Below are 22,789 nucleotides of genomic sequence, written 5' to 3'. Positions count from 1 at the left end.
CACAGTGACTGCGTCTCCTTTAAAAAGCCGAACTGGCCCTTTAATCCGAGGATCAGAACATTGACGTCATCCAGCCCCTGAACCGCCTGCGCTGATTGGCTCCTGGTGACGTCAGCCTCATATTTTCCTTTTTTTCCCTCTCCCAACTGAACCATGACCTCATCGCTTTAGTTCAAGAAAGTGCTAAAGTGCACCTTCCGTAACTACACACCCCTCCTCCTCCCCAACACACACACTAACTGTTTTAGCTTAACCTAGCCTAGCAAAACTAATCTACCCGTCCACTGGTCAGTTAAACGGTTTAAGGAGCGGTTTGTTGCTGCATGCTGTCACCGCGCTTTCATGTCTCGTTTGTTCCTGGCGCTGTCACCCTTAGTCAGCTGCACCGTCCCCCGCCACACAGACAGGTAAACACAGGCCAGCCCCATGAAGACACCGCGGCTGTCCCCTCACTCATGGAGTCCAGTTGAATAACAAGCTGGAGCCGCGTGGAGCCCGAGGTGAGTGTTTGTGTATTTTTATCAGCAGGAATGAGACGTAGTGCGTTGCTACCCACAGAACTAGCTTACGTTAGCAGCGGTGGCTTGCTATCTGTGCTCGTGCACCCCGCTGCTGCTGCGAGTCTGTCAGCGCGCACTCCCCCCTTTATGTGCGCGCCTGTTTTATTATGGGAATTAAACCCGTCCAAACTGAAGTTATCGATTATTTTATTCTGACAAACATTTGCTCGTTTACGGTCCGACCATTTGAAGGTAGGTAGAAAACGTGTTTTTATATAATTTCAGTTTCATTTACTGCAGTGCTGTGTGCAATCATCTGTCGATCAGTGGAGTGGTTCATTTTCGCATGCGGACATATCCACGCGTCATAACAACACAAGGCAGGTTTCCCACTCAGTGCACCTTTCCATAAACGTGTTTAACATTACTTTGTGCTAATAATGCAACGTTTGCAAAGGCAATGGGCGCTGTCTGACTCTGCATTGTGTTCTATTTAAGCAATAGCTCACGACAGGCCGTGGTATATGCTCATTATATCACAGCTAAGGGGCGTGGTTCGGCCCGACAACAACTGTAACTTTGAAAAGCAAACTGCAGGCAGTTTGCTTTTCAGCCTAACGGTATACTGTTTTTCTCAGACGCGGAGGGATACTGATTTGTTGTGAAAAGTAATTTACAATTCTACCCGTGGTATACGCTCAGTATATCACGGCTAAGAACCAATCAGATTGCTTGATTTGACTTGTCCGTTTTATAATCTTATTTCTAATCTAGGTCGGTTTATTATAGTGCCCTTGTATCACCCTCCATCATTGTAATTAACGTTACAAACAGGCGACAATGTAGCATCTATTTCTTTGTGCCCCACCTCTTCATTGGTCACAATATCTGAAGTTTTGGAATTTTTTCCGGAAGGAATTTTACTCGGGCACTATTTTTAGGCCATAAAGTGTATTTATATCGTGTAGTCTCGTTATTATGCATCAGTATCCATGTCGTAATTATTGTTTTGGTGGACCGCAGGGTAGTCCCATGCTTGTTATATGAACCCACAATCTGCATCAGCCTACTGGAGAGTATTGATTAAAGTGCAGGCTTTATACCTGAATCTGTTGTTTACAGTATTATGATGCCTCTGCTGCACAAGGGCTCCAACCAGGAATTGATTTTCCCAAATGACATGATCACTGTAACAGCACTTATCATGTTACACTATTTTTTTTTTCATTTATGCCATTTCTGTTTTACACACTCCAGGCCTGTCACTCTACTGACCCTATTTGAGACATACCCATTTATTATTTACAAACAGCTGCTCTATTTTAGTGCTATCAGCCACATTGCCCTTTTATAAACAAGTGTTTTGAGATAAATAAATAACATAAATCCCATCTGATATCTGGATTATAGTTACATTTGAGTCACTGCACTGAATAGAGCTTAAACAATAAATACATTGTATATTCTATTAAAAAGATCTGCAACTATTTTGATCAAATCAATTCATTGTCCTTTTTATATAAAATAACCAAACATTAGCTACAGTTTTAGCTTCTTTCAGAAAATAAAAACAAAGCACTTTGGGTCTGAAGAAATTGACACTCACTACTTTATCAGATTTTAGAGAACAAGTCATCAATCCACTAGTGAAGAAAACAGCGGAATATTTATAACTAAAATATATATTTTTGTTGCAGCTCTATACTTAGATTTCTTTTCTTTTCATTTCAAAATAAAATGACCTAATTTGTCATAGAAAATGCTAATGTTACTGTCAGGAAATAGGTAGGGCTGCTCAATTAATCGTATGTTAATCGCAATTACGATTTTGGCTTGCAACGATTATGAAAACAACATAATAGAAATAAAACGATTTTTTTTTTCATTGGTTTTTCAGTTGAATTATACTTAAGGTTCAGGATAATCAACTGTTAAAAACATACTGTTCACATATTTTTTTTCAATAAATGGATGTTTTCAACGTAAATGGATAATCGTTCTTAATAATCGTGATATCAATTATTGACCCAAATAATCGAGATTATGAATTTTGCCATAATCGAGCAGCCCTAGAAATAGGTTAGAAATACTCATATCTAGTTATGTTTAAACTAATCCAGCAGTGTTGTGAAGGCATATATCAAACCAGACATTGTTGGCTTTGACCTGCTCTTGTTGTGGTCACATGCTTTGATGATGTCATTGTTTGTGGTCTAAACAAACAACTCATGTCTCTCATTGTATGAAAGGAACAGCTTAGGCTGCGGCCCCAGGTGACGTTATGCAGGGAGATAATGAATAACCGGGATGCTATTACATCAGCGTTGGTTGCCCTCAAGTTGGTCTCTTTGTGTTTGCCTCTCTGATGTCTGATATGGCATTATTGAGCCATCACCATGCTGAGCTCATGGTTTTGTAAGGCCTATAAATACGTCGGCATGGTTTATTCATTTTATGGTGATAAAGTCACTTCCCTAAGTTTGTTTTATGGTCCTATTACAATGATTCTTTATTTCATTATCACTCTTTTGTTATCGGCTGTAAAGAGAGTAACCGTAAAGTCTGTTGATGATTAGTCACACTGTCTTCTAATAGGAAGAGTATTGCATCTGTTTTGTAGGCAAATGAGAATAAGTTATACTTGCATCCCACTTTTTCTGTAGCGTGGGTAATCTCTATAAACTAACTTGCTTTTGATGATGCACAACGGGACATTGCAGTATTTTTGTGGCATTGTCTGTACATTCAAATATTCAAATTCTCTAACAAGATATTACAAATCCTTCAAAATGAACCAGTTGATCTGGTTGGTATGCCTTCATCAAGTTGAGTGTTTACTGCTTGTGTTCATCTTCAAGGTTGTTTGCACATTGACTTGGTGTTTTAAAGAGCAGTCAGAAGGAGGTTGTTTAATCAGGACGGATGATACTATATTGCAGTTTCAGCCTGACATGCTAAAGTTTTGAGAAGGTCTTTTATAAGTATGTACTCAGCATTGTCGGATTTTGCTCTATCCCTTTTTGTATCCTCATCCAGCATCAGCACCAGTAGCATCCCATCACCATCACCCTCCCCGTGCCCCCTGCTCACTCTAACAGGGCTGTTTCTATGGCAACAACAGAATCTGCTCCGGGCCTGTACACACCGTCTCTCTCTCTCTCTCTCTCTCTCTCTCTCTCTCTCTCTCTCTCTCTCTCTCTCTCTCTCTCTCTCCTTGGCTTGTTTTCCTCTGATCCAGCCAGAGCCTCACAGCAAGCTCCTGGCTGCTGCCTATTTTAATTCGAGGAGCTCGTTTGTTTTCACTCTAGTTATTGTTGCTGATAGGTGGAAGAAAGATGGTTTTGCAAAGGGTCCGTGTTGTTGTTATGCTGAGTAAGCATACTGAGGTTCTTACTCCCTCCCTCTCTATATCATACATAATTTCACCTTTGCATATTCTGATAATGTCTTGTCTCTATCTCTCTGTTTCATTCAGTATTATGTATACTTTATCTCCCATCATCCATCCACACAAACAGGGTGAGAGGGAGGTTACCGTAGCATGATTATTTGTTGGCGTATAAAGCTTCAGAGTCTCTCCCTCGGACTACCAACACCACACATGTAAACCTGCACACTCCTCCCCTCCCCGTTCCCTGCACAAGAAAGAAAGAGAGTGATAGAGGAGGAAGGAGGGATTCAGAGAGAAAAAGTGAGAGGCTGGGCGGGTGGTGGGAGAGAGCGGTCGCCATTAGCCATATGCAGCGTCAGATGTAGTGCTCAGCAGCAGGGAACAGAAACACAGAGAGAAAGACTCACACCTCTGGAAGCTGTGTTGTTAGCTGCTTTGCTAAAGGGCTCCGCGCCATATAAGGTATGATATAACAGGTGATGGGGCAGGTCGTAATGTTGCATGCAGGGGCTGTTTGTGGCAGAGGAGCGCCGGCGCTGCAGCAGGGCTTAATGTTTCTGCAGAATGGCTGCTGGGGTGCACAATGTGGGGAAAGTGGGGAAATGTGTATGTGTAGTTGAAGAAATGTGCAAAAATCTGCATGACACAAAGACAGATTATATCAGATAAACTAGATGTATTTATCTGTGTTTCTTTCTTAAAAAACAATATAAGAGTACTGCCTGGTATACCTTCAGTCGTCATCTACTGACTTTACTATCCTATATTTCATTTAACCAAGCAGTGTCTTTTATGACTTGAATTGTGTCTGCACAGCCATTCCTTTACTGTAGCTACTTTCCGATGCAGCAGCGGTCTGGCTGTGTTTACAGTGCAGACAGTTGCTACTGTCTATCTCCATGTCCTCCCATGTTGCTGCTGCTGCTGCTGCTGCTGCTGCTGCTGCTGCTGCTAGTCTTGCATCAGGAAGGTTGCCAAGCAGCATGTGTACATCTATGTTCAGGTTGGACACGCAGCCTGTAGGATACATACTGTAGTATGGGTGAATAACAAATATGTGTTATTGTACACCATACCTCATAGCAACGTTTTGAATATAAAGGTTTATAAGTTTTAGCCATTTGTCTTTCCTTTCTATTTCTGTTGCTCCTCTTTTCCCTGTATGTGTCTCTCCCTGTTAACAGAGGTGTCTTTCTTTTAATCTCATTCCTCCCTGCTACATCTATAGAATTGTCCCCTCCCTTACCTTGAGATGGCTGAGTTGCTAGGCTGAAAAGATCCTCATTGAATAACATCCTTTGCTACCCCCACCCTCTCCTCTCTCTCCTCCTCTCTCCATGGCAGTGGTGGTTTCAGAACAGAGGTGAAAAGTCTCAGAGCTACCTGGACGTTAGTTTCTTCACATCTCTTTCTTTCAGTCTCTGTTTCCCGCCCACCTTCTAACCTTTGCACCACTGTTCTGCTTCAAAAAGACTGTTTTGTTTTTCTGTTTCCACACCATCCCATCATACTCTCCCTTTTCGACCGAGGTTTAAACCTCCATTTAGGCTTTGGGGTAAATGAGAGGAGGCCCATTCATTTTTGATGACACCATGTGCCTGTAGATGAATAAAACAACACGACTGCATTCACATCCTGACCTTCTCACCTGTTGAACGACACGTGGTTGATCAAGGAAACTGTGTGTGTGTGTGTGTGTGTGCGCGCGCGTGTGTGTGTGTGTGTGTGTGTGTGTGTGTGTGTGTGTGTGTGTGTGTGTGTGTGTGTGTGTCCTAGCATTACTATACTTGTGGGGACCTACATCTGTTTACACGGTCACGTGTGGGGACTCGCCTCCCTTATGGGGACAAATTGGAGGTCCCCATAAGGGGAATCATTAATTTTAGGGTGAAGACTTGGTTAGGTTAAGGTTAAGGGTTAGGGTTAGGCATGTGTTGGTTATGGTTAAGGTTAGGATAAGTCTCCAGGAAATGCATGTAAGTCAATGTAATGTCCCCTGAAGTGATGTATACATGGTATGTGTGTACGAGTGCGGTGGTGAGCATGAGCGCAGGGAAGCATGATTACCAGTGATAGATTGGAGGAGGCAGTTCATCAAGTTTGTGGACGGCTCTCTGTAACACATACTGTACACACACCCACACTCACATTCACACGCACACACATACACAGGATGTCACACAGGCGGTTTGCCTGTGTCCAGACCTGCTCTCTGAATTCCCCTGGCTTAATTTATCTCACGCCCTCAGTTTCCTGTTTCATGGGCTACCAAGAGACCCTCGATCAACAACAACCACACTTATGCAGACACACACACGCCTTTTATTGTCTATCGTCTATCTTAAGTCGTTGGCTTTGTATTTGGATGCGTGATATTCCTTCAGATCTCAGGACTGATAAATCCCAGCAGATGATCCAATCGGCTTTTAAGCCTTAAAATAACTTTTATATTCATGTTTGGCATTGTGGCTATTTTAATATTCAAGGTGCTCAAATGCTGACAGTAAAAGATGATACATATGTATAAAAATACAATGAGCACCTGACTGTGGTTGGGAAATTAATGCGCAATAAATCCCGACATTGCTTGTCAAACTGGCATGGGTGGAGTAAAGCTCAAAAGGAGAGGCGACCATGCCCAGGATGTCTGATCATCTGCTGCCTTGCCATCAGGAAATAAGCAATTGAATGCCATGCTTCCTTACACCAGTGTGATTTCTTTTCTTTTTTTAAATCCTTTTTTCTCTTCTTCTCTCTTTGTCTCCTCTTTCTTCAGGCACCATGGATCTGTCAGCACCTGCTCCGGTGGTAGCCCTCCTCCACTGATCTCACCTCCTCGACCCCATCTCTCCCTCCACCTTCTCTCTCTCTCATCGACCCCTCTTCCTCCACGCCCCATCCCTTGCTCTCCTGTGTCTGTGACCCAGGGTGACTGCTACATCATGGCAGGAGAGAAAGGGCCGACTAAGCGGAGCGCCATGGACATCAAGCGCCTGGCGAGCCTCATCCAGAGAGGAACGGGGCGTTTGCTGGTGATTGACAGCAGGACATTTTCTGAGTACAATGCATCGCACGTGCAAGGCGCGGTCAATGTCTGCTGCTCCAAGCTGGTGAAGAGGCGACTGCAGCAGGACAAGGTGTCTGTGATTGAGCTGCTGCAACCCAACGGCAAAGTGAAGGTGAGGTGAAGCTCAGCAGAGCAGACAGTGGGTGCTTTTGTGTGGAAGGATGTGATGCCAGTGACCACACTTTCCTTTTAGTTTTAAGGCTGGATTGCGTTACTTTTGTGTTTGCACGAATGAAACAACCTAGATATTTGGAGAGGTTAACAGTATTTATACCAATCTCAAGCAACTGAGGTCAAGCAGGTTGTAGCATTATATTGACCATACACACATGACATCCGCCCATCTAACTTTCCAACTGAATGCATATCCTAACATGTTGTACTGTTTCTTAAAAGGTTTAGCAGTAGTCCATTACTTTTATGATTTAATTTCCATATCTTAAATGCTTGGTCTGTTCCAACGAAACCCAAATTCTAAATATTCAACTTTAAAAATACATGGGCACTAGTAGACTTTGGGGATTGACAAGATGTCCTGTGACATACAAAGCAAAAAGAATAAGCAGAATTAGCACGAAAAGCCATTAAAGGAATACAGCATGGACTGTGAAAAAGATTTCGGTTGTTGTTTAAAGGGACATTAAAACGAAGGGAAGCTGAAGTGAGCAAGACATCGCTTTGTGACATCTGCACGGGTTTGTCAGAACATTTCCAACAGCTTTGCCCATGTACCACAGTGGCTCTAGATCGGCCTCCTGTGCTAGTCCAAGCCTGCACCACATCAGTGGGTGCTATATTTGGCGGGTAGGCCGGCGTACTGTAGGTTTGTTGCTTATCAGTGGCCCTGAAATCGGATCCTCTTGTTTTCCATTACTTCTCCTCTGAATATGACAGCCTTTTTTCCATGGCCTGTCCACCCGTGGCATGCTGACTTCTGTATTTTTAGTCGCCGTGTGAAACTGAAGGAACTCTAAGAGGGGAAACCTAAGCGGGAGGGGTAAAAGGTTGTGTGTTTTATGTGTGGGATGTGTTTTGTGCCCTCATGTACAGTAGTAAACATGTGCATACATCTCCCAACATTTTTGGCAGGATCTAGCAAACCCATGAACAAAGCTGTGGAGGTGGTGGACGAGAGTCCTTCTTCCTGGCTGCACTCACTCTCCAAATTGTATTTTTAGGTATCCATTTCACTTTTAAAGCATGCTACACCCGCAGCAATAAAATGCTGATTCATGGAAGCCAATGACACATAGCAGGTGATTGAAATGTTTTTCTTAAGTGTGACACATTGGGTGTGTTTGTTGTTTTACTTCCTGGTTGCCAGGAATCTGACCTGTCCTGCAGCAGCAGCCCAGTCTGAAGAACCTACTTATCAGTGTGATTTATGATCTGCTCCCATTTGATGCCCTTTACATACTGTATCAGTTCTGAAGCTGTTGTGAGAGAACTGACTCTTTATTTCCATGTTGTGCACAGAAACACACCCAGAATTGCAACATTGGCTGAGAGTCCCCGTGCGCCTGCTGTTTCTCACCGACTCTCTGTTATACCAATTAGTTTAATTCAGCTTTATTGCGAGGGCTTCTGGCAGTCAATCACACAAGCGGTTCTTCTAACTCAAAATGTACCTCTATTAACTCGACAGGGATCTTGCGTAACCCCTCTTGTATGAGTGCATTCTGCCAGCCTGAGATACAGGCAAAGATGCTGCAAGGCCTGAAGGCCACACAGCAGATCCTGCCTCCTAGAAAGGGTGACTCATCCCGACCGAGAGATCCAGACAATGGTTTTATTTTGGATGCTTATGATGCATGACCTACTGTTGTAGTCAGAGAAAAATAACAAAAGTAAAGCTGGAGAGCTGTGAAGTGTGAGATGTTCTTTTTGTGTGTGTGTTTCTAAACGTTCTATGCTGAGTCTATTGGGTCTGTCTCTGTGTGGGGCCCTGTGGTCGGCAGGTCTCACACCGTGGCTCCCCGTAGAGCCGTGCTTCCTACTCATTTCTCTCACTTTCAGTCTCATGACAGCTCCGTCAGTCTGTCCGTCTCCAACAACCGTAGCCCGCAGCCTCCCACCCGGATCCTGCTTCATTATCATTTATTCCTTTTTCCTCCCTTCTTCCTCTCCTTATCTCGTGTTACCCCATGGCTGGTTTGTTATGATCCATTCCCCACCCCCAGTAAAGAGGATAAGGCTTGTGATTAATGCCAGGCTGGATAAAGCTGGAACTAGCCGTGTGAGAGAGGAGGGCCCGACGGACCCAGACTCTTTTGTTATTGGCTAAGCATGACATCATCTCTTTTGTGCGGCTACTGGCAGGCCGCGAGCTGGGCACGTGCAGACGACGGGCTGTGCGGTGTTAAAGCTGGCTCCTAGCTAACCCCACACACACACACACACACACACACACACACACACACACACACACACACACACACACACACACACACACCATCCTCTCTACCCCCCACATGGCTCTGAGCATCGCCAGGAGCCGCCAAGACAGCAAAGGACACCATTGTGGCTCTTTGTTGGGGAAGTGAATGCAGGAAGCGGGAGAGCAGCACTGAGGGTATTCATGGTTGGGCTGCAGCCTCCTCCTCCTCCTCCTCCTCCTCCTCCTCCTCCTCCTCCTCCTCCTCCTCCTCCTCCTTGCTGGCTGCCTCCCGCCCGCCTAACATCCCATTGAGCACTAATAGCCTGCATCCCCCAAGGCGCTGCACTCACCCTCTTTCATAGGAGCTCCCAACGCTTCAGTTAACTGAGCTGAATGAACATCCATGACCAGTGTAGCAGCAATCAAAATGGTGTCCTCTTTATTCTCCCATTCACATCCCATCCCTTCATAACCTCTTTATTAAAGCTCCATCTTAATGTAGGGCACAGAGAGCTGGACACTGTAGGTTAGGTGGTGGTGGACCTCTGCTGGGAGAGGGACGGCACAGGCTTAGTCTGGAGCGGGGCTTCCTCCTCGTTCTGACAGGCTGCAGGCAGGCGGCTGGTTTCTTGGCTTAAGCCCGGCTAATCCCTGCTGCTGTGGCGGGGACAGCCGGCCAGGCAGGCCTGACAGATGGAGCAGAGGTTTTCACTACCAGCAGCCAGCATGGAGAAGCACCCTGTATGTAGACATAGGGGCCAGGCCTCTGAGCAGAGACAGACTTTACTATTCCAAGCTGTCACATGCTGGACTGCCATGAATAATTATGATCGCAAAGAGGTTTCAAGTCTTAGTTTTGTATTTTGTGTTGGGGAAAACACAAATAGAGCCTTACGTTTGGCTCTGATTCAGCCGTTTTTAACTCTAAAATCTGCTGGATCTGCAAGCTGAAGGGGGCTTGTGGTGCCAGACACATATGACCTATCCACATCAAATGTAATTATTTGTTGGTCGTTGTGCTTGTGCTAACAACATATTATACCAATGAGTTCCACGCATTTTTTTTTAGATGTATACATTTTTGTCAAATCAAAAATAATACTGGAATCATGACTGGAAAGGAAAATTGGATATGTGAATTGTTATTTTCTAATTGTAAGCTGACCCTTTTTCCATTGATTTAAAGACATAATAATACATTTTATTTATTGAGTTCTATGGCACTCAAAAACACTCTACAAGGTAACATTAATCAATGTTGATTAGTCAATTAAACGTTGTAGATTAAAACATTTATTCATTGATTCAACAAGCGTATCAACAAAAGTTAACAAACAACCATTTTAGAGAAGCTTAATTTACAGAGAAAAACATTCAGCTTCAGGCTCTTTAATGTTTCGATTTATGTGTTTCTTTTTCTTTTTTTCTAAATGGTAAATGTTTATACTTTTGATTATTGTACTGCTTGTTGATAAAACAAATAATGTAAACCAAACACTAGCCCAAAGAAGTTGTGAAACGTGGAGTTCTAGAGTATATTATTTTGCTTAAGGTTATACATTAAAGATAAATGGAAATTATTATTATTATTATTATTCAATTATAAAAATGATTGTAAGTTGCAGCCATGCCTCTTTAGTTCAGCAGTTGTATCATCCCACTTAAGAGTAATCTGCTCTCCTGTTTACAGTCATGTCCCACCTGTAATTACAAGCATGTCCTGCTAGTGTTGTGATGCCAACAGATTAGTCATAATAATGAACAGTGGCCCAATTATGGTTGTTAAGGATGAGCCGTAAAGAGAAGCCAGGGCAGTCGCTAGGTGTGAGGTCATGTCTGTGATCTTAATTGGTAAGATTGGCTGGGTCCTCTGGTGCCAAGCACAGGGGAAGACTGCAACGGGACTCACTAATGCATCTATGCAATGGAGTAGATCCCCATCAATTCCAATTATGACGCACCAATGTAGTTGTTTATCTTCCTAGGAAGGCTGTACTGGTACGAGAAGGGGGGCGAGTATTTCTTAGATTGTGTAAAAATAAACCTGCCTGTTATTTTAAGTGTCACACAACAGACCGTCTTTGGAATAAAAACAGTGTACAAGCTCTCATAAAATAGTGTTGTTCCGGACACAGACGTTTCCAGTAACTGTGGTGCAGTGTTTCAAATGAAGGAACACACATGTCATCTGTCTTGACGGCGGCAGCAGCAGCAGCAGCAGCAGAATTTGGAACTTTTTTTCAATGACTCAGCGTGTGGATTGTTCCCTCATTACCCCGAAGGGCAAACTCAGGGAATTGTTTGTATGTTTCATTCACATTTTTCCTTTGGCCAAGTTCAAACAAAGACGCCGTAAGCCAGCAGTGGTTTTTCTCCAAAGCCGGATATGTCAATGTGTTTGCTTTCATGAGGTCATGGCATGAATCATTGTTTGCTTTAAAGATCCTCCTGTTTGACATAGACACACACTCACCACTGTATGTACTTTAAAACAGAAGTGACTGCACCACAAAAAAGGAGTAACGTTTCAACGTTAGGAAGGACTTTTCGTTTCATGGATGAAAATGAAAGACGGGGGGAATGATTCCTAGATCATTTGTGGATATGAAATGTTGGTTTTCAGTGTGTGTGTGTGGTGTGTGTGTGTGTGTGTGTGTGTGTGGTGTGTGTGTGTGTGTGTGGTGTGTGTGTTGTGTGTGTGTGTGGTGTGTGTGTGTGGGGGTGTGTGTGTGTTGTGTGTGGTGTGTGTGTGTGTGTGTTGTGTGTGTGTGTTGTGTGTTGGTGTGTGTGTGTGTGTGTGTGTGTGTGTTGTGTGTGTGTTGTGTGTGTGTGTGTGTGTGTGTGTGTGTGTGTGAATCCTCTGAAATGTTCAGTGCTGCTCTCCAACTAACATGGTAAGGAGGCAACAGGGTTTTCCAACACCCTGCCACATTATTACTTCCTTGTGTGAAAAGACACACCACACACACACCAAACACACACACACACACACACACACACACACACACACACACACTGTTTATTTGAGTACTCTCCCACTAACCTAACCCTTATCCTCTCGGGCCAGGATCCCTTCAGTTTATCTATCCTTAGAGATCTCCTTCTCTCCAAAACAAACAGGTGAATAAACAGATACTCGTACTAACACCAACATAAACCTGCTGCCTTAACCCATACTACTGCCTTCTCCTTGGAACTTATAAGGATACAAGTACAGAACATATTGAACACACCGCACACCTACCAAGCATACATGGAAGTGGCAGCTGCCAGTGCCAGTCAATGACATCATCCGGTCCGGGGGGGTATCTTTACAGCACAGAGGTGGATATGTCACACACCGTGTGCGCGGAGTCTCTAACTGTCAGATCAACTGCGAGCAGAGGTCACTGGCTTGTGCAGCAGTTCCTCTGTGAGAGGCATTTACTGTATGTAGGATCAGGTGCTGCATGTGTTGGGAATGGCCAACCCTTTAACTAGTCTGTGAACACTTTGACATAAAACACTGCAGAAATGAGCCTACAAATCAATCAATAATAAGCTAATTAAAGAGTGATGTGTGCAAACCCTTCTGTGTCCACTCTTTGGCTCCAAACAGCTCAATAGTGTCAGCTAGGGCTAACACACAGTTAGCTGAAGGGAGCGCATACTGCAGTGTTTTCTGAGGGACATCCCAGAGAGGAGGCACTGAGAGCACCCTGACTGGGCTCAGGAATGTGGGGCCATGTTTAGACTGTTTGTGCTGATGTTGTGTCACAGGGCCGGTTCACACACAAACACACACACTGTCCCGCTCAGCAGCGACCTTGTCACTGGTCAGTTGCATTACTGAGGTCAGTGGAAACCATGTTTCACTTTCTTACGCAAGCACTTGCTGTAGGCCGGGCGTGTTTTCCACAATTCCAAAGATAACTTGTGTTGCTACCCGTCACCCATGTTTCTTAGTGTGTGTGAGCAGCCTGTTTTTTTACATGGGATCATTGACAGGAAGGCCAAGCCTTGACTTGCAGCCTTCTGTCAGACCTTGTTTCTCTTCCACTCCTTTTACATTTGATTACACAGGGTCAGTTGGAAACATTCAGAAACTTCTGTCACTCTTGCCCAACACATTTTTTCTGTCTCCTTTACACCCCCATTTTATTTGTATCTTCCGTAAAGCTCTGTCTCTTTCTTTCGCTGTGTCCCTCTGCATATGAGGAAAATAACCTTCTCCCCTGTGACCAATCCTTGTTTCTTTCCTGCTGTGATGCCATCTTTCAGATCCTTTAAATAAAAGCTTGGGTGCTGCAGGATTGTAGCATTTGGTCTGCCAGTGCCACCTTCCGTCCCTCTTCTGCACCCTAATCCCTCTCTTTACTTCTGATCGCCCTCCTGACTCAAATTTCCCTCGGATCAACTAATCATTCCCCCGTCTTTCCTCATATCCTCCCGGTATTCCCCCCACTCTGTTTCCACGGCCCCTTCCTTTTCCTCCTCTCTGCCAGTGGCATTCCTTGTTTACCTGCAGTGTGCCTGCGTCAGAGTGCCTGGGCCAGCACAGTAGTAGTAGCAGAGCTGTAGCACTGCAGAGGGATGATATGTACTACTGCTGCAGTCTGACAGCCAGCCCGTACTCCCTCGGGTCGGTGACCTCTAACACTGCAGCAAACTCTATGCATATCACGTACTGAGCTGGAGGTGTGGCTTTAGCCTATTATCTGGAGCAGAATGTACAGTATCGCCGATATAATACTATTTTAAATCTCATTCAACAAAAATAGTCACAGGAAACACTTTCAAATTGGATAAGTGGAGGTGCAATTTCATCCTCAGCCAAAACATTACATTCATTCTCCATGTTTAGTATGGACTGTTTTTTAACAGATGAATTGAGCATGTTATCTGTCTTTAAATGTTATCCTCTCCAGTTAAATACAAAGACTGCTCTTTATAATGCCCAAGAACCTCAGGAGACTGCAAATGAGCAATGTAATATAGTAAGTATGTCTCCATATTGAGGAAACACTTACTATATACAATATTCTAAGTACATAACTGTTATCCAGACAACACACACACACACCACACACACCACACAACACACACACAACACACACACACACACACACACACACATACTTTCCGTGCAATACACTGCAACACAAGTTATGAACTATTTAAGCCGGGATCACACATGTGTTTGCGCTATTCACGTATGTTTACTTTAAGGTCTGTAATCCTTCCTTATAGAGATCAGGCTCCCAAATTAGATCTGATCCCATTAGGATTATTAGTAGGGATGTCCCGATCACCTTTTTTTGCTTCCGATCCGATTCCGATCATTTGATTTTGACAATCTGCCGATACTGATTTTTCCCGATCCGATCTTTATGCAATGCATTAAGAGAAAAAAAAGGTAACAGATAACGGCGGGTCATCCAACGCGATGAATTCAGCTGTCTTGGCTGTTATTGTGTTGGCCTTTTCACTGTTCTGGGGCAGTTTCTCTTTCCTTTTAAAAGTCTCTGAAAGTGTTGGTTGTTTCAGTGCCGTTACCTGATTGGCCGCTGTGTACTCGTCGTGTTGTTGTTGGTGTTTGTTTCTCAGGTAGCGTATTAGATTGGTCGTGTTGAACGTAGCTCTGTTCTTTCCACCACGCGGAACCGCCGCCTTGCAAACATTGCATCTGGCTGTTACACTGCCTTCGCTTTCAATTTTATAATACTTCCAAACTCCTGACATTTTCTCTGTCCCGAGTCACCAGCTGAACGTAGCCTCTCGTTAGCTTACTGCTACTATTAGACACTGCGCCCACTCTGTTGCCAGATTTCAGAGAAATAAGCAACCAGGTCTGAAAACAAGCCCAAAAGAAGCAACACATACATGATGTTGTGTAATTTTAAACCAAAACTAAGTCCTCAGGATGACTTTAAGACGTGAACATGGTCATTTTTGTTTTGTAACATTCAATTTAAAAAAAAAAAATGTATAAAAAAAAAATCCCGATCCCCGATTTTTTTTCTCCCGATCCCCGATTTTTTGAAAATCACGTGATCGGCTCCGATCCCCGATCACGTGATCGGATCGGGACATCTCTAATTATTAGCCAAAATGACCCAGAGCTACTAAAGTCGGAGGGTGTAACAGATGTAAAGAAAGGGAGGCATGAAGGTAACATGTCAGACTTAAGAGACAATGCTACGGATCATGTTTTTCATGCCTTTATGTCAGGGTTGCTGCTGCATGCATGCAGGCGGAGTGAAGCTGGCTTTTCTGGACCAGAGCAACTTGTATCCAGGCTTCATGCTGACCTTGTCCTGTCTAAATCACCTGCATGGCTGTCTGCCCAGGTGCTGTGCCACAGCTGCTCAGTAAGCAGAAACATAATCAGGCTCACTCTATGCACACTGTGTCGCTGTGTGTACATTCAGCTTTCATCACTAGTGTGCCTTTCAGAGCACATAGAGCAGGGAGAGGATGTGTGGCCATGCTAAGGGAAAGTGCAGTTTAGCCTTGAAGCTAGTAGTCTTTCAATAGCACATTTAAAATAAGGATGGTGCAGTATATGATAAGGTAAACAAAGAAATGAAGTGGGTTGTCCTGTGTGTCCCCTCTAGCTTCTGCTTCTCCTCCTCCACCGCCTGCCTATTATTTCTATTTCTTACTTATTTTTCTTGTCATTTTCCTCTTGCATCTTTCTTCATGTCTCCCTGCCCTACTACTCCACTTCCCCCACCCTCTTCATCCCTCCCTCCCTCCCTCCCTCCCTCCCTCCTCTCCCGTCCAGTGACAGTTCAATGATGCAGTGATTCATAGCTGCAGTGGGCGCTGCCTGATGGTCATGTGACCAAAGCCTGCCTGACAACATGGAGAACAACACAGCCTGGCCGGTGTGTGCGCAGGCACATGCTCACACTCTCTCATACAAACACAAACAGGCACACTCTATCACACCGGCGCATGCTCACAGCCTCACATCTTTGACGCAATCTGACACAAACAGCATCACACTGAGCATTGATGGATGCCAATACCCTTTGCAACGTAGCTGGTCTTTAGGATTATTCTCATATCACTCCCCATTAGGACAAAAACCCCCTCAGCAGTATCTGCATGGTAGATATTGCTGTCACAGTTGCACGGTACAACACTCAGCCCTAATGCATTACTCATAATCCCTTGCTTCCTCCTCATAACTTACTCTAGCATCACCTGTAGTTCATCCTGCTTACTGATGCTGACACCAGCATCCATACAGCCACTCATCACTCCCAGTGGCAGATCTGTGAATGGATTATGTTGTCATTTTGCTGCTTCTGGTATATATAAGGGCTCCAACGGGGTCACATGCTTCGGGATAATAACTCAGTGGCAGTGGCTCAGTCAGTAGAGGATTGGACTGTGAGCCGTAGGGTCGCCGGTTCAAGTCCCCGACCAGACCTAAAAATAGAGTGTGGACTGCTACTTGGAGAGGTCCCAGTTCACCTCCTGCCCTGCCGTGGTGCCCTTGAGCAAGGTATCGAACATCCCCCGATGAAATATTTGCTCAGCCAGTAGGCAATACTCATTATTCCTTTTTTTAAGGGACGGTTCACGGCAAAATAAAAAAATGTTTTCCTCTTACCTGCTGTGCTGTTTATGAAACTGGAAAAATAAGTTGCCAATATGTATAAATAATATATATATATATATGTTCCCCTTTTCTATAGAACAATTGTGTGTGTGTGTGTGTGTGTGTGTGTGTGTGTGTGTGTGTGTGTGTGTGTGTGTGTGTGTGTGTGTGTGTGTGTGTGTGTGTGTGTGTGTGTGTGTGTGTGTGTGTGTGTGTGTGTGTGTGTGTGTGTGTGTGTGTGTGTGTGTGTGTGTGTGTGTGTGTGTGTGTGTGTGTGTGTGTGTGTGTGTTCCCAAATGCATTGAATTGTCCAGTATCCAATTCTTCTCATTCCAGTCATGAAGCACCGTCTTCCTGGTTGGATGCTTAACATATTTTCCAGAGCAACACTGAAAAATAACTCTTCTCTTTTCCTCGTTCCTTTGTGCAGGTGGAGCTGGGCAGGAAGCAGGAAGTGGTGGTTTATGACCAGAGCTCCAAAGAGGCGGGGCACCTGTCCAAAGACGGCTTTGTGCACATTCTCATGGGGAAGTTGGAGAGCACCTTCCACAAAGTCTCGCTGCTCACCGGTACGGCAGAATGTGTGGAGTATTGGTGTGAGAATGGCATGGTTGTTTGTTTTTTATTTACACAAAAGACATGGGCAGGTGTGCCTCACCACAGCACCTCTGCCTGACTTCAGTGCAGTTGTTTGTCCTTCCACTGTTTGGTCAGCAGATGGCGCTAATGAGCAAAACAACTGTTCTTACCCTCATATCATAACTTGTTCCTCATTTCTTAACTGGCAGTCATCACAGGTCCACAGGTGCGTGTGGAGATAAAAAGGAAAGGAGGAAGTATAAAATCCCACATACAAAGCCTCTTTGATGTTTGAGCTTTCCCCACAGTCGCTCTGTTACCCAGCATCACTGAAATAAAGCTGAAGATTAACTTCAATCCTCTGGCCTTATTTACCACAGTTATTATCCTGTCATAGTGTCCACTAAGCACACTAAGTCTTATAATTGAGCCCCCGGCAAGACTGTTAATAGCCTCGTTGAGTTAATAACATCTCGACTGCAGTGGCTGCAGCTTTTAAAAGGGACGACATCACGCACACATCCACTGCATAAGGCTTATGAGTCCGTCCCAAATGTGTCGGCACAGAATGGGGAGCGTAATCTGTCTCACTCAGGATTGGAAATGAGACGGCAGAGGCATGCTGCTCGGGCAAATCTCTACTCTCTCCTCCACATCCCCACATCCCCATTCTTCTCCTCCTCTCGGTCCTCTGCCACCGCTGGGAGATTAGTGCTTTTTCATGAGTCATTCATAGATGTCGAGGATTGCCTCAAAGCACCCGGGCTCCACAATTAGTCACAGAGATGTACTGAACACATGCTAAGGCTGGGCACACCCGCACACACAACCATGTTCGATATCACACAGACTTGTCAATTGCCTCCTTAAGCTAGGATTTTCCTCCTCAGCTTTTTTGATCAGACGTCATACACTTTTTAATGAAAGACGACTTCCCCTCCTCTTCCTCTTTATCAGTCTCCTCAGCTCACTATCACATTTCTACAATTTCTGTCCCCGCTTTCTGCTGTTTCCACGACAACAGTGGCAGAGAATATTCCTCAGAAGGACTCAGCCAATGGGAGTGGCCGTTGTTTGGGTGGTTGTATTATTGGGGTCAGTGGAGCTAGCAGCCTGTGTATGTGCATACTTGATGTCTATGTGTGTATGGGTGGGCAGATCGCATACATGCATTTTTCCCTGCATGCATTAGATCATTATTAAGTGCACATATTGCTGCAGGATTTGCTCGTATGTCCAGGGAAGCTGCAGAGTTTTCACTGGAGAGATCGCGTGAGAGACAAGAATGGTCGCCAGGGAATTCTTAACTATAAATCATTTTAATTAACAAGGCATAACGCCAATTATAACCTATAAGGGAAAGACCATTTCAATGATGGGCTTAACAAAAGCAAGGAGCCTGTGGTCTGGGAGGGTGTTTCACTTTCTATTTGGGGTGGAAAGAATTTGTGAAGTCAGCTTCAGAGCCTGCTGTGGTACAAAGTGTGAGTGTGAACAAACTGGGCTCTTCCCACACAACAACCTCAAGCATGCATTTGAATTGTTGTCTACTGCTGAAACAATTAATCACACTACAGAAACATATTGACCACACATGATAATAGGCATGTGTTGTGTCAGACAACTACACAAAGTGATGATGTCACCACTTGGCTTATTTTGACAGGCGTGTTTCCTCTATTCTCAGACATTCATAGGCAGAACAGTTATTGATGCATTAAATCATAATACAAGTTATCATAAGTTGAGGCCCTTCTTGTTCCTCTGTGTTGGCTTTACTCTGCCTCTCACATTCTTAAACATTGCAAAACAGTAATGCTCTTGTCTCGTTTCCCTTCATTCACTGCCCTCTTTCTCCCCCGACCTCCAGCTTTTCCACTTCTCCCCCTGCCCCTCTTCTGAACCTCAGATATGTGATGCTAATAATTCCTGCGATGACTTCATATCTGACTGACTTATTTTCAGCCTCACGTATGCAGCAGACCACACAGGCACACGTACAGTACACAGCCAGACAAATCAAGTGGGGGGTGATGCTGCTGCGGGGGGGGGGGGGGGTCTAGGAATGAGGGCCAGATATAGAGATGAATAGAAAATAGTCCATAAATGGGATGGACAGATAAAATAATAATGACTGAGCTTCTGTCTGAGGGGGAATAAGAGTTTTTGTTTTGATCTTATGCAGCAGCTTCCTGCAGGGGGGTGAAGGCCGACGCACTCATCTCTAAAGTGGGCTCATAGTTTCTACATTTAAAGTAATTTCTATTGACATGATGAAATAGGGGAATTCATTGCAGGAAAGATGACAGATAATTAGCTTGAATGACATGTTACACAACCTAAGTGTGAGTACTGGGAACACATTGATCTAAAGAAAGCAATCAGTGACCCCTCTTAGGTTTCTCTTCTCTCTCATTCACCATATAATCAATAACTCCGAAAGCACACCACTTCCTACATGCGGATGATGTCATGGAGCAAATCCGTGTCCCAATGGGGCCATTGTTTTTGTGAATGACTTTCAGTGTTTAGTTTTAAATCTATATATTCCAGCAGGATGTGGTGGCTGTTGGGAAATGTTTATGCGTGCATCTGAATGCATGTTTATATGTTATTACTTCATCCACTGTGTGAGCGTGTTTGTGAGAATCATGTCTCTCTGAGGACAGCAGTATTTTTACCACAGCCATGATCTCACCCGGTTGGAGCTCAAGCTGATATGTCTTGCCTTTTTCAGAGTTCTGACTTTTTGTGTGTGTGTTTTTGTGTAGAGGAGGAGAATAACGCTCGGTTGGAGCCAGCTGCCTCCCCAGTGGGTCTAAAGTTTACGTGTTTCCCACCAATCTGCAGCACAGAGCCAAGGCAAAGACCGCACTGCCTGCTAGTGTGTGGCTAGGTGGCGTGTTAGCTGATGCTAACTGCGTAGCGTTGTCATGCGTCACTTCTCCTCTGGCATCTGAACTTTGCGTTCCAGTTTTAGCAGTTTGTCTGATGCCGAGACGGAATAGAAAACAAATATTATTCAAAAAATGAAAGAAAGTCTGGAATAGGCACCTAGGTTCTGCAGATAAAAAGAGATTTGGATAACGGCTTCAACAGGATGGTGATATGAATGATAATGTGTTGTATTCATAGCGCACACGTTTAAAATGTAAGCTGTAACAAATGCAAAAACAGGGAGGTAAGTCATGAAAGAGAAAATTAAGGAAAAGGAAGTGTGTGTGTGTGTGTGTGTCCTAGCATTACTATACTTGTGGGGACCTACATCTGTTTACACAGTCACGTGTGGGGACTCACCGCCCTTATGGGGACAAATTGGAGATCCCCATAAGGGGAATCATTAATTTTAGGGTGAAGACTTGGTTATGGTTAAGGTTAGGATAAGTCTCCAGGAAATGCATGTAAGTCAATGTAATGTCCCCTGAAGTGGTGTGTGTGTGTGTGTGTGTGTGGTGTGTGTGTGTGTGTGTGTGTGGTGTGTGTGTGTGTGTGTGTGTGTGTGTGTGTGTGTGTGTGTGTGTGTGTGTGTGGTGTGTGTGTGTGTGTGTGTGTGTGTGTGTGTGTGTGTGTGGTGTGTGTGTGTGTGTGTGTGTTGTGTGTGTGTGTGTGTGTGTGTGTGTGTGTGTGTGTGGTTTGCAGATGTGCAAAACTGCTTCTAATCTTCCCTAGCACCATCTGCCAGTGTTTTTCGCAGGATTACTAAAGCGTCACACGACTGGGTCAAAGAGAGAGAAGGAAAGGAGAGGAAAGGGTAAGAGAATGAGACGGAGACGAGGGATGGATTGTGTCTAGATTCTCAGCACTGGGGACATTTGGAGGGCAGTGTGGACGTGACATCTGAGCACACAAATAACCTCTCAAATGTCATTGAATATGTGGTTTCAAACTCCCAAATGAGAGGATTCTCTGCATTCTTCTGGCTATTTTCTCATACTATTAGACAAAATGATAAATGATTTAATCATAAAAAGTTCTACATAATATAATCCTGACAGGTAGCGATGTCGCTGACCTCACCCCCACCTGTCGTGATTCAGCTAAACAGGCCCGGTGACATTTGAGCTGTGTCACATTGCACACTACATACTAACAACGTCTCACCAGGTGACATGTGTGGAGTAGAGATAGAAAGATGAGTCAATTAGTTTCTTAATTATTGATTGTATCTGCAGTATAACACAATGATCTGATTCCATCTCATGTTGTGTTTCTTCACACCTTTATGACCGTGAAGTGGACAAAACAAGACATTTGGGGATAATTTTGGGATTATTAACTCTTTTCATTTTATAGATCAAAATGGAGAAAATAATAAGATTAGTTAACATTAAAAAATAATCAGTAGTTGCAGTCCTAGCGTAGTGATTTCAAACAAGAAATCAATAGGCAATTAAGTATGATTTCAAGTCTATCAATCAATCAATCAATCAGTCTACTTGCATTCTAAATGTACTTAATGTGTTAATAGTCTGTGCACCTTGCCTTAAATGCTCTCAACTCACATTTTCAAGACAGTGGTGTAAGTAAACCATAAAAAAGGTAAATATGTAGCTTTCTCTCTGTGAAGTTTGTTTGGCAGTAGTATCCAACATATGATAGAGCTGCTCTTCCTGTATGACTGGACAGCAACGTGATTGTTTAAATACGGTATGCACCGTAGTGTGAGCACATAGTCTGCAGCACACGGATGCACTTTGAGACTGCACAGGTTAGCAAGAGGATCCCACGCTGTCAGCCTGCCAGCTCAATGCCAAAGCACACGGGACGAGACATGGCGATGACATACTGACGAGAGGTATTAGGAGATGAAAGGCGTCTCTCTCTCATTTTCTTTTGCTTGCTCTCTCTTTCCCTCACACACCAACAATCACAAACACACACAGGAGCTGCTGTGTGCCCTGGGGCTCTGATGAGATCAGGTTAGGGTGTGACTCACCGGCAGAGGTACAGAGGTCAGTTCAGTTGTGTCATTCCTCTGTGCAGTTATACAACGGGGCGGAGGCTGTGTGTGTGTGTGTGTGTGTGTGTGTGTGTGTGTGTGTGTGTGTGTGTGTGTGTGTGTGTGTGTGTGTGTGTGTGTGTGTGTGTGTGTGTGTGTGTGTGTGTGTGTGTGTGTGTGTGTGTGTGTGTGTGTGTGTGTGTGTGTGTGTGTGTGTGTGTGTGTGTGTGTGTGTGTGTGTGTGTGTGTGTGTGTGTGTGTGTGTGTGTGTGTGTGTGTGTGTGTGTGTGTGTGTGTGTGTGTGTGTGTGCGCGCGCATCAGAGAGAAGCTGAAGAAATGAGGTA

The 22,789-nt window shown here is 44.3% G+C and overlaps 1 protein-coding gene across 3 annotated transcripts in view; it reads left to right on the top strand.

The window, feature by feature from the left end:
• Positions 1-186: 186 nt before the first annotated feature.
• The window catches only part of dusp8a (dual specificity phosphatase 8a), a 45,407-nt gene continuing 22,804 nt past the window's right edge, over positions 187-22,789 (top strand). Inside the window, exons 1-3 of one of the 3 annotated variants that reach the window (XM_034085049.2) lie at positions 187-500; positions 6,668-7,070; positions 17,357-17,495. In XM_034085049.2, the coding sequence (XP_033940940.1) occupies positions 6,834-7,070; positions 17,357-17,495 (376 nt within the window). In that variant the 5' untranslated portion in view covers positions 187-500; positions 6,668-6,833. Of the gene's footprint in view, positions 501-667; positions 753-4,237; positions 4,354-6,667; positions 7,071-17,356; positions 17,496-22,789 lie in introns of those variants that run through there. The other 2 variants (XM_034085051.2, XM_034085050.2) reach the window with 2 other exon arrangements.

This window comes from Pseudochaenichthys georgianus, chromosome 6 (assembly GCF_902827115.2).
Source record: "Pseudochaenichthys georgianus chromosome 6, fPseGeo1.2, whole genome shotgun sequence".
Classification (NCBI taxonomy): domain Eukaryota; kingdom Metazoa; phylum Chordata; class Actinopteri; order Perciformes; family Channichthyidae; genus Pseudochaenichthys; species Pseudochaenichthys georgianus.
The sequence above is the reverse complement of the archived record's forward strand: the minus strand, read 5'-3'. Positions and strand labels throughout refer to the sequence as shown.